Raw genomic sequence first — 12,791 nt, forward strand, 5'->3', positions numbered from 1 at the left:
GAATTGTTTTACATTGTCATATCGGGGCCTTTTATAGCTGACTATGCGGTATGGGCTTTGCTCATTTGAAGGCCGTACGGTGACCTATAGTTGTTAATGTCTGTGTCATTTTGGTCTCTTGTGGACAGTTGTCTCATTGGTAATCATACCACATCTTCTTTTTTATATTTATGTAGACTTTGGGTCAGTTTGATGTTTTCATTGACCTTGATTATTGTATTCCAATGATTATCTCAGTGACCTTTACCCCAATATTTCCTTTTATGTCAAGACGATGTAATATAATCTGACAAATAACAAATTTCTGTACATAAAATTTATATCAGAAAAAAAACTTAAAAATAAACCTAGTCTCATGTGTTAACTAAAAGTTGAAAAAGCTAATTTCCAAAAGATAGTCATTGCAGTATTATTTTAACTGTTAGTAACTTTGCTGGAAAAATGACAAAGGGTATTACTCTGTTTTTGGAGACGCCTCCAACACTAAACTGAACAATCATAGATTATGTCTATTTGATAATTTTAGTTAATGATTTCCCTGGACAAGTGCAAGTAACATTCTTTTGTAATCTCCACCACATTCGCTTTCAACAGCTTCCTCCAATGGCTTTTCATATAATTGTTGAAATTCATCTTTGATATCTCCCAAGTCAATCTGAAATTAATAATTTTGATAATATGATTGGCTTTTGATTTATGTTACATGTATTAGGTATTATTGGCTTTGACCTAGCGTCAGTTACTGAGTACTATCATGTCTGTTTTTGTTAGTTGTCTTTGTGCTATGTATCGATCTAATGAACAATTTCAGCCTTTTAATAGTTTGTTCTTAGGTTGTGCTGTTTAACAAATATTTTAGCATATGAGAGGTTGGACATCCGTAAACATGTTAACCTTGCCACAATCTGTATGTTCCTGTCCAAAATCAGGAACCTGTAGTTGTATATTAGTGGTTGTTATTTGTTGTTGTAGATCATAATTGTTTATGTTTATTTTCTGGTACATAAATCAGGCCGTTGGTTTTCTCGTTTGAATAGTTTATTACATTTGTCATTTCGGGGTCTTCTATAGCTTGCTATGTGGTATGGAGTTGCTCATTCTTGAAGGCCGTACATCGACAAATAGTTACTAACTTCTATGTCATTTTGGGCTCTAGTGGAGAGTTGTCTCATTGATATCATCTTATTATTATATTGCAGGATGCCAATTTTGAAATTTAATTCCTGCTTCTATTTGGGGTAGGACCGTATGAGTAAATCTTCAAAATTAAAATGGAAACTTCTATCATACTTCAAATTTACAATTGACGTTAAATCATAATGCATTGTAATGTGAAATCTGGACCTTTGGATAGAAAATTAAACGAACCATTTAAATCCTTGGAGTCTTTGTTGGTTCAAAATGAAAACTATACAATACATGTTAAGATGATGTGCAAACAATTCAAATAAAATGAAAATCGCTATAAATATAAGGGTTTGTTTGTCAAATACCCTTCCTTAAAAATAACACTAAAACTGAAATATTAAAAGCTTTAGCTTGCTCGTGCTAAGTAAAAGAGAAGTTTGTCACAATAGAATTGTCAACATCTGTCCGTTCTTGGCTTAATTAAGAAAATGGCATATACTTTAATATTTACCAAAACATGGTAAAGTCTCCTTGTTATATTCCTACCAATATTCCTAAGATGATTTATGTATGAAAATACTGAAAAAAGGTACCGCCATAACACCCATAATTAATAAAACAATACCTCACTTCTGGAGACAATTAGTCTGATTAAATCGGAATCATCTGTACCAAATCCTTTCATAGCTTTGTTCAGTCTCATAGCAAAGTATTTTTGTTTATTTCTGGCACACTGAACTGAAAAAAATTGATTAAATGTGTCTCTATTAGAATCTTGACAGTTAAGCAACCGAAAGTTATTTTCAATAATTGACTGCTAAATCGGCTCGTCCCCATGCACATTCTGGAGTATAAATATTGTACATGTCATCATACTAAAAATATATATAGCAAAATTTTAAAATCTGTTTTGCTTTCATTACAATTGTTCAGGGTGATAAATATGTTAATTGTCCCTACACTCACACAAGGATCTAGTTTGAATGAAAACTGTTGCATTGTCCTGTTATTATAATATTTTATCCATTTCGTGATACACATATGCAATGATGTAAATTATAAATCGTTCTTGCGAAAATTTGGATGTAGTTTCTCTCCTATACATAAATTTAAATGCATCTACGGTAAATATACGAAATAGACATTATTTCGACCTTTACATATAATTATTTTATTTGTGCTGATTATCTGTCTCATTGGTTTATACCCTCTACTCTCTTCCATTATCTGTCTCATAGGTTTATACCCTCTACTCTCTTCCATTATCTGTCTCATTGGTTTATACCCTCTACTCTCTTCCATTATCTGTCTCATAGGTTTATACCCACTACTCTCTTCCATTATCTGTCTCATTGGTTTATAACCTCTAATGTCTTCCATTATCTGTCTCATAGGTTTATACCCTCTAATGTCTTCCATTATCTGTCTCATTGGTTTATACCCTCTAATTTCTTCCATTATCTGTCTCATTGGTTTATACCCTCTAATCTCTTCCATTATCTGTCTCATTGGTTTATACCCTCTAATCTCTTCCATTATCTGTCTCATTGGTTTATACTCTCTACTCTCTTCCATTATCTGTCTCATTGGTTTATACCCTCTACTCTCTTCCATTATCTGTCTCATTGGTTTATACCCTCTACTCTCTTCCATTATCTGTCTCATAGGTTTATAACCTCAAATCTCTTCCATTATCTGTCTCATTGGTTTATACTCTCATCGAATTCAAAACTTTAATGCAAATTCTATATAATAGATTACATCCATGGCACGTGCAATTCATTAATGATAATTTGTTTCTCGCTAAACAAACTAGGTGAATCTTCTTTTTTTTTTATGAAAAAAACATATTCTTACTTATTGATAAAAATCCATCTTGCAAATCTGAACTTGTCTCGCTTTTGATGGCATCCTCCAAGGAAGTACCCTCAGACAATTCTTCATACTTTGCAAAAACGTCAATAAGATGGTCAAAACTTCTTACACACAGAATAGAATTGATTTCGGCCTCTTCAGTTCCTAATTGTGCGGCACCAGCCTAAAATATGTATAAATAGGTGTGCATGTTATTAACAGTTTTGTCTATATCTCAACTTTCTTTAATAGAACATAACTGGATATCAGAAATCATTGTACTACATACCACACCTATCAACGAATGTTCCGAAAAAATACACTCTATTCATAGTACCTGTTTGTTAGTCAGAAATATCAGATAAAATTTTGAAGCCAAACACTCTGTAAATTAAAGTTTAATTCCAATTTGCTGTGTGATTGTTAAGGTAGCGAATACTTTGTGTATTTACATTTGACTTACATCAAATATTTTCTGAGCATCTTCCTCTACTCTCGTGTAATCTACGTCATCGGTGTCTCGTCCACCTTGTACCAATGCTCTCATTAGTCTGCCAAAGTATCCACCTGTATCTCCCATTAAAGCGTCTTCCAATGAACATTCGTATTCTGTAAAATGAGAAGTACTAGTCATCAAAGCAGCTTTGTCGAGATAATTACATCTCAAGGTCATGGGACAGAACGTTTTTTTTTTTAATTTCCATTTGAGTGCACCTTAGTTCGCCAACATGTTTTGTTGGATCAAAGTGACTTAGTAGCTCTTGTTTTTTTTTTCTGTATTGTTTTCGTTGTAATTAATGTTAAATCCGTCTATACTTTCTGCTTTTTGTCAATCCTTTAACTATAAAAATTGTAAAGATCGTTGTTTCAAACCATCACTTTCTTGTAAACATGGCCGATGTTTTTTTTAAATGTTACAACTACAACTACTATCACAGGGTTATACAAATTACATTTAAGATTTGAGAGGTGAACTTTTCTATCATAGATTGGCACTTATATTGTGGATGCCAATCATGAAGCAGGATCTCTTTGCCAATCACGAGCACACCAGATGAACCTCGTTTTTGTAGGCTTTGTATGCTCAAGTCTTTAGATTTTGTGGAATGTGTTGTGGAACAGTGTTTGTCTGTTTTCTCTTTGTCCTAGTGTTATACTTTCCATTCTTTGCTTTACGATTTTTTATTGCTTTACCCTCTTTCGTATCTTTCAGCTAACTTTTTATGCATGTTTAATCAACTTTTGCAAAATGACTAAACATAATCTAAAGATGGGGTTTAGAATTTTGAAACATGAAACGTGGCTATAGTGTGTATATATATATACCGGATCTGGTGTACTAAAAAATTATTGACACCGTATGTTTGTGGCATAACATCGTGGCCACAAGTTATTTTTTTTTTCTTCTGTTTAGTATTAAATTTATATTAAGATCCATTTTGTTACATCTTGTGATCAATTTTATTTGACAATCGCCAATGGCAGTCAGCAGGGTTAAAGAACATCAGTTGTTCGACCTGTTAGTCAAATGCGTTTTGTTTAAATATACTTTTTCACTTTTTTTTGGTCCTTTGGAAAATGTTGTTTGTGCTGTTTTAAGACCCTTCTACAACGAAATTTGTTTTACATGTACACGTATAAAAATTGCGGTTTTTATCCAACGCAATCATAGGTTTGGACGTAGTTTTCAATTTAGACTCGTTTATATTTTTTCGTTTGGGCTTGTATCATATTTTCCCTCCGGTTTATATGATCCGTTCATCCTATAATATTGACTCTTAAAATTCAAGAGTTCATCTAAAAATGAGGGTACTTTTTCTAAAGATGGGGGTACTTTTTATATGGCCTTCCAAATACCGTTTCGATCCCTAACATCACTGAAGAGACATTTATTGTCGAAATCCGGATCTGGTGTACTTAAAAATTATTGACACCGTATGTTTGTGGCATAACATCGTGGCCACAAGTTAAATTTTTTTTCTTCTGTTTAGTATTAAATTTATATTAAGATCCATTTTGTTACATCTTGTGATCAATTTTATTTGACAATCGCCAATGGCAGTCAGCAGGGTTAAAGAAAATCAGTTGTTCGACCTGTTAGTCAAATGCGTTGTTTAAATATACTTTTTCACTTTTTTTGGAAAATGTTGTTTGTGCTGTTTTTAGACCCTTTTACAACGAAATTTGTTTTACATGCACACGTATAAAAATTGCGGTTTTTATCCAAGCAATCATAGGTTTGGACGTAGTTTTCAATTTAGACTCGTTTATATATATATATATATATATATATATATATATATATATATATATATATATATATATATATATATATATATATATATATTTATATCCATAACTTTAACATGTCTTAAGAAATTATCAGCATTTTCACTTTCTTTAAAATCAAAGTTAGTCAAATTTGTAACGTTTTAGGCCATTTCTTTACAGGTGTAATTTTACCTTTCTCGTAAAGTTCTTTGATCTCTTGTATTTCTTCATTTGACCTAGAGCACATTATCTCCACTAATGTTGATTCGTCAGTTCCAGCACCCTGTTGGAGAAAGATATTTAAGGATAAACATTCCATTTATAAATCGTTTGACTAAAGGAGATACCAATAAATAAATGCTTTATAAAAACAGTCATGATCGAATGTTTACTTACGCTTATTGATTTGTTTAACTCTTTTACATCCAAAAGTCTGGGTGGTGTAAGCATAGCTACACAAACATCCTCAAAATCTCCACCAAGCTCACCTTTCAGCTCCTCAATAAGGTCCTGTAAAAAATATCAGAATATGTATTATAAAGAATAAGGTACACTTAAGGTAATTTTAAATGGTTGGGCTGCTGCTATATACTGCAGCTTTCTTTGCAGTCAATGGAATTTGACTGAGACACAGATAATGAGATACCATTAAGTTGATTAAACATCGATGCAATGTTCAAGATTATCACACTTGGCATCTCCATAAATATAGTTTTTTTTATTCACACTTTTTATTATTATAAATTCTCAAATCGTGCTTATACATGCAAGAATCAATAAGTGTGAATGTAAACAACTTTGGAGACAGCAAGTGCTGTTTTTGGAGAATAATTAATTCCTTTTCAGTGGTGGATCCAGAAATTTTCATATAGGGAACCCACTGACTGCCCAATAGGGGGTCCAATCTCGTCATGCTTCAGTGATTTCTTAATAACCAAACAAATTTTCGCTACAATTAGGGGGGCAGGCCCCCTGAAAAAACCTCTAAATCCGCCTCTGCTTTTCCATTGTGGTATACGGTAATGGCATTGAACAGAAATTATTTTAGTTTTTCGATCATAATTGTCGATGAGAATATTTGTATTAACTAAATTTAAAAAAATATATCGCCTTGTTTACCTGTCCATAGGCTTGTTTGAATGTTTCTGCTATTTTAATTCTTTGCTCGGTATTATATTTCATTAGACATTCTATAATCACTGCTTCATCAGTACCTGTAATAAGGGAAATAACTCTGAAGGTAAAATAAACTGCAATATATTTCATGTCATTGCGTTCTTCTTTTCTTTGTCCGTCTTAAATTATTTATAACATCAGTTAAATGTAAGGTATTTTACACAAACTGATTTTACAGAACAGGTTTAGATGAAATAAATCACAATATGAGAAAAAGTAAGATAGGTTAACAAGGTATCATGTTACAGTTCTCAACTATCATATATACTACACAAGTCAGAAATTACAAGAAAATTGCAAAATCTATGGTCAACTACATAAAATTATAACTGAGAATATGATTAGAAACAAAATGTCCTTTTTCTTTGCAATTTTCTGAGCTCGCCTTTGTGTAATATTGATAGTTACATGCAAATGCTGAAATTAAATTGGCAATACTTCAAAGTATAAATAATGCAAAACATCCAAAGTAAACGATACATGACTGATGGTCCAGAGAAAATACTCTTCGTGGGAAGGGGAAATGCTAATACACACCAAATACCAAACATTTTAACTTATTCTTGTTCCCTTAACACTAAACTAAACACAAACTTTAAGGATGCAGAAAACTATTATCAATGTCAATGAACCATGATGAGGGATAGGGCCTTATTATCAAAGTGTAAATGCTAATACAACTATATACAAAATTTCATCGACCAAGCACAAATGGTTCCCCTTAAACTGGCCTTATCACACACTTATACCTTGTTGACACCGCTTTAACCGAAAACACCCCGAACAAGTACGTCTAGCCTTTATTTACAAAAACAAAGTACGTATCACCAGCCCTAAAAACTGTTGAATTTTTTTTAATGAATATGCTTCACTCATGAACAGAATTTAAACAAAGAGCTTGAAGGTTGTCTACATAAGAAAATGTCTGTACCAAGTCAGGAATTTGACAGTTGTTATCCATTCGTTTGATGTGTTTGCCCTGAGCTTTTGATTTTGCCATTTGATTATGGACTTTCCGTTTCTAATTTTACTCGGAGTTCAGTATACCCAAAGGATGTCGACTAGGACTCGTAAGGTTTTGCTTTGCTCGAATACGTATTTACACAATAGAGTGACCAGTTAAGTCATAGTTTTATTATTCCATCCTACTTATTGTTAGTATGTCTATATGCTAATAATTATCTAACCATTATACCGTCTGTATTCTTGTTTTCAAAATAAGCTTTGGGTTGTTTACTTACCGTGGGCGTCAATAATACGAGACAGATTATAAATAGTTTTCTTATGTGAAACTATAATTATTTCTCACTCACTAATTGACGATCTTCCAGTGCACTCGTCACACTCATTTTCGTATCTTACTTTTTTGTGTTATTTACACAATGAACTTCAATACTGAGGAATGCAAATTCGATATGTATATTATAGATACAATTGGGGTTAATGTTGTGCTAATTTTTGTTACTGTACAATTGAAGAGAGTTTTGACTATTCTGACCAATTCAGTATACATTATTATAACCTACCAAATCCTTTCATAGCATTTCTCAGTTGTTCAGCTGCTTCAGCTTCCACAGCCTCGTCATAGTTCCAGTTTGGTACGATTGTGGGAGACTAAATAAAATAAAAAATATATTTCTAAAAAGAAAAAAGAATCCCACGGGCATTAACATTTGACATGATAATAGCATTATAATTTCAGATTAAAACGAATAACATTCAATAAAATCGAGCGATCGGTATATATATATTTAAAATGATATATGCAACTTGATATTCTATGTGATATGTGACATAATATAGCCAGTTACTCTGTGATCCTCATTGACATGAATGTTGGATCTGCTCATAATGAAAATCATTGTCATTTTAATAAAATGAATAGGGATCATAGGGGGCTAAACTCAGTATATTGTCTCCTATGACTGGATACTTATCTTTTAGCATATTACCCGTTAATATCCTAACCGTTTCAAAGGGTTTTTTTTCAGGCTTTCAACATTTATAATGTGTATCCAAAGAACTATTTGGAAGGCATGTGGCGTTCTTTCGCTAATTCTGGGGTTTCATTTTTTACAGTAGAGTTTGAGTTGGTGCTAAAATTTTATCAAACTCAATAAACGCTTTCAAATTGATTATAATCAGTAGTATTGTTAGGCATTATCAAGTTATCTGATCTAAAGTGTCATCTTTAAACAGGTCCGAGACGGAACTCTCAAATGTTTAAACATTCTAGTTACTTAACTGGAGTAGACTGAAGTCTATGTGGGGAGGGGATTCTATAGACCATTGCATCAATCGTAGGTCGAAAATATGTGTGGATCGGATCTGCGTTGACCTTTTTGCCCATCCATGTTGGACTTTGATGACAAGTTCGTCATCAAGCGTAGGTGTATATAAATGTTATCTTACATGCTTTTTATCTTCATTGAAATATTTAACACCTACGCTAGGTAAATATCATAAGCCATTAAGTTATTGATTAAAATTCCTAAACAGATCATATATAGTATTCCCGTGATTATTTTAAGTTAAATGAATGACAAGTCCCCTAGTATATGTTGTAAAAGAACAGATTGTCAGTTTTGATTTTTTTCAGATATAATTAATGGTCTCGTCTTATTCTTTCTATCCCCCACAGGCACTTGTCTTAAAAATACTTTTAACACTTTATAGTGTTTTTAAAAACAAAAGACTGTGCTCTAATCCCCCAAAATGAAGGAGTAGAATTTCGGATGTAAAAGTCCTTTTTTTTTATTTGTGAATCGCCCAAACTGAAAGCTGTAAAATGCACCATACCAATCCCATTTATACTCAACATCATTCATGCATCATCCATGTTTTGTAATAGGACAAGTTTTTTTTTATAGAAAAATCGATATATCGATTGGAGATGCACAAATTAATCAATCAAGTGAAGTAAAAACTACCTAAATAATTTACATTTAATTTAGTTCAATTACCGTCACGAACATGAAGAATTCAGTAAGGATTTGTATAGTAACCTTGATTTCAGTATACGGAAAATCGATAAAGCTAACAATTTTGGCAGGATTTACCGGGGTTATAAATAGGATGGTAGACAGTTGAAGTATACTGAAGTCCGACCTTATTGTCCCCTGGAAATTATTTTTACCTCTATACCTATGTGCATAAACGAACAGCATCCCGTAAGGATGCTTCTTTACATATATTTATGGTGTAATAGCATGAAACCTCTTCACATATTATATCATTATCATAAAAGATAAATTACAATCATTTTCAGTAAGGAATTTCTTAATTCAGCAACCTCAAGCATACATTTTTTTATGGTGAACAACGCCCAGTTATTAATGTTTCTCATCAAATAACATGTAACAGTGTAAAGCCGGTTAACTTCTGACTAAGAAAATGAGTGTAGACGAAATTAGAATAAAAAAAATACAAGTCTACATATATATATATGAAAAACAAATGATAATCGATGACTTACCGGCATTTTGGTCTGGTCAAATGGTTACAGGTACTCCGTCCAAAGGTATACGAATTATTGATATGATTTTTGTATATATGAGTAAGTAGTAACACGTAAGCCGGTACAGGTAAAAAGAATCACGTGGTTTGCTAACATCAAAAAATTTCATTCAGGTGAACTATGTTGATGTTTGACATAAAGAAGACAACTTACTGCCTATAGGGAAATCTAATATTGGTTTAGTAATATATATATATTACATATTTATTGTTGTTCACTGATGTAATAAGGTTTTGAGTCGGGTTTGGATAAGTAACGAAAACATATACAAATTTGAATGAAAAACAAGCTTATATAGTTCGTTCTTATGTTGTACTGTTATACCACTGTCCCATGTTAGGGGGAGGGTTGGGATCCCGCTTACATGTTAAACCCCGTCACAGTATGTATATATGTGCCTGTCCCAAGTCAGGAGCCTGTAATTCAGTGGTTGTCGTTTGTTTATGTGCTACATATTTATTATTTTTATAAATAAGGTCGTTAGTTTTCTCGTTTGAATTGTTTTACATTGTCATTTCGGGGCCTTTTATAGCTGACTATGCGGTATGGGCTTTGCTCATTGTTGAAGGCCGTACGGTGGCCTATATTTGTTAATTTCTGTGTCATTTTGGTCTCTTGTGAAGAATTGTCTCATTGGCAATCATATCACATCTTCTTTTAAATGTGCCGACTAGCTTTGAAATATATGCACTTCAGAATCACTGTCAGTTGAAATAAACGTCATATAAAGTTAAATAATAAAGGCTTAGACAAATAACATGTAATTTTATTTTATATCAATATGTGACGCTTAAACAAACTAATATTTATCTTATCTTTGTCTACATAATGAGATAGGATACTCACTGAAAAAAATACAAGGACTACAAATGTATAATTAAATACCACTTTGTCATCAAATCTCAGCTGTATCTAAGTTAGTTATATTCTACTTGAAGATACATCACCAGTATGAAACAATGGTAATCAAAGATCCCCATTCGTTGTAAATGTCTTATTTTTATTGTCTTTTTGAAAGCCACCATTGATATTAATAAAACTGGGAGACGTTTGGCAAAATTGCTAGCGTTCATAGGACGCTTGACCCGCAAGAGCAAAACATTTTAACGATAGAATTGAAAATAAATATGTGCCAAGAAGTGTCACAAGTCCCCTTAAACAATTTACATGTAAACAATTTACAATCGCCGAAAGCAAGTCTATATATAATAAATAATAAATTATTTTATTAAAGTGTCACGTATTGATTAACAGCTGACCAATATACAGTAAAACATATACAATATTTAAAATAATCGTCACCCAGGCAAACAAATTGACTTATGAGACACTGTAAAAATATATTACAAAAATATAAATTATATAAAAATATAAATATGACTATAATAAAAAAAAATGGAAAATGGAAATGGGGAATGTGTCAGAGAGACAACAACCCGACCATAGAACAGACAACAATAGAAGGTCACCAATAGGTCTTCAATGCAGCGAGAAACTCCCGCACCCGGAGGCGTCCTTCGGCTGGCCCCTGGACAAATATTTATACTAGTTATTTGATATTTATACTATAATTGGTTAGTTTTTTCTAATAAATGTAACTATATATTATCAATTTTGAAAATATTTGTTAATTCAAATTATATATTGTTCATATTGAATTCTAAAACAAAATATAAAGTGATGATGATATATTCCGTTCTAGCTATACATGTTACGTCATTGCGAATATTCCAGAGTGAATAGTGTTTTTCACGGAATAGTGATTGCTTTTAAATAAGAAAATACTTTAAGCTAGTTTGTCAAGGCACAAGCATAGAGTCCATATTCTTCCCCCAAGCCTTTGGGCAGCACTACCATCAGCAGAATCCAGACGTACTACAATTGGCCTGGAATCATTTCATGCTCACTATAATGAGCAGTTTTATTTTGCACATCCTTGTAGTTTTGCGTTTCTTGACACTATTCTTGTGCATAATAAAAACGGACTTATCCTGCTCGAAATTCCACTTCCACCTCCTCATTAGATGCGCGCAAATGTTGTCAAAAGCTGCGCGCAAACGTAATGATTTTTGTGTGCAAATGTAATTGTAATGCGCGCAAACGTAATGCACCGCCTTAAATACCTTGAGTTATGTTTGATGCAAACGTGCTGCGCCACTTACATTCATTTTGTTTCATAATAAAATTAAGAAGGGAAATTTGGAATGTGTCAAAGAGAAAACAACCCTACAAAACAGGAGAAAACAGCCGAAGGTCAACAATGGGCTTCAACCAAGCAATAAAATCCCGCACCGGAGGCGTGCTTCAGCTGGCCCCGAAACAAAAATGTGTATTAGTTCAGTGATAATGGATGTCATACTAAACTCCGAAATATATAAATGAGCAAAAATTAAGAATCATACAAGACTAACAAAGGCATAAAGAACTGAAATTAAAAATCATAAAAGACTAACAAAGGCCAGAGACTCCTAACTTGGGACGGGCGCAAAAATGCGGCGGGGTTAGACATGTTTTGTGAGATCTCAACCCTCCCCTATACCTCTAGCCAATGTATAAAAAAAACCCGCACAGTAGTACGCACAGTAAAACTCAGTTTAAAAGAAGTTCGAGTGCGATGTCAGATGGTGTATACCTTAAAACAGGTTTTGTCAATCAATTTGTTGATGTTGTATTAAAAGAGAGTCGAAAGATACCAAGGGAAATTCAAACTCATAAGTCGAAAACAAATTGTTGTGATGTTACACTATTGCTTCAGGTTAGGGTGAAGGCTGGTAATTATTACAGCAAAAGGCATTGAGTGTGTAGGTAAAGGTAATTACATCTAAACACTATAATAGTTGAAGAA

General features: G+C 32.8%; 1 protein-coding gene across 1 annotated transcript; it reads right to left on the minus strand.

Moving 5' to 3' along the window:
- Window positions 1-301: 301 nt before the first annotated feature.
- On the minus strand, window positions 302-10,126 carry LOC139491992 (annexin A11-like). The gene is made up of 9 exons (XM_071280007.1): window positions 9,905-10,126; window positions 7,956-8,043; window positions 6,373-6,467; window positions 5,650-5,763; window positions 5,446-5,536; window positions 3,446-3,591; window positions 2,986-3,166; window positions 1,754-1,866; window positions 302-655 (listed from the first exon to the last, which is right to left on the minus strand). The coding sequence occupies exons 1-9, from the start codon at window positions 9,908-9,910 to the stop codon at window positions 527-529; spliced, it is 963 nt and encodes a 320-aa protein (XP_071136108.1). The 5' UTR covers window positions 9,911-10,126; the 3' UTR covers window positions 302-526.
- Between the last annotated feature and the right edge of the window lie 2,665 nt (window positions 10,127-12,791).

This window comes from Mytilus edulis, chromosome 1 (genome assembly GCF_963676685.1).
Source record: "Mytilus edulis chromosome 1, xbMytEdul2.2, whole genome shotgun sequence".
In the NCBI taxonomy this organism is placed as follows: domain Eukaryota; kingdom Metazoa; phylum Mollusca; class Bivalvia; order Mytilida; family Mytilidae; genus Mytilus; species Mytilus edulis.

Bases quoted from the DNA above. Each gene is read 5' to 3' on its own strand.
- LOC139491992 (XM_071280007.1), bottom strand. The intron at 6,468-7,955 runs GTAGGTTATAAT...CCCTTATTACAG, and splicing joins AAATGCTATGAAAGGATTTG to GTACTGATGAAGCAGTGATT. The intron at 5,537-5,649 runs GTAAGTAAACAT...TTTCTCCAACAG, and splicing joins AGTTAAACAAATCAATAAGC to GGTGCTGGAACTGACGAATC.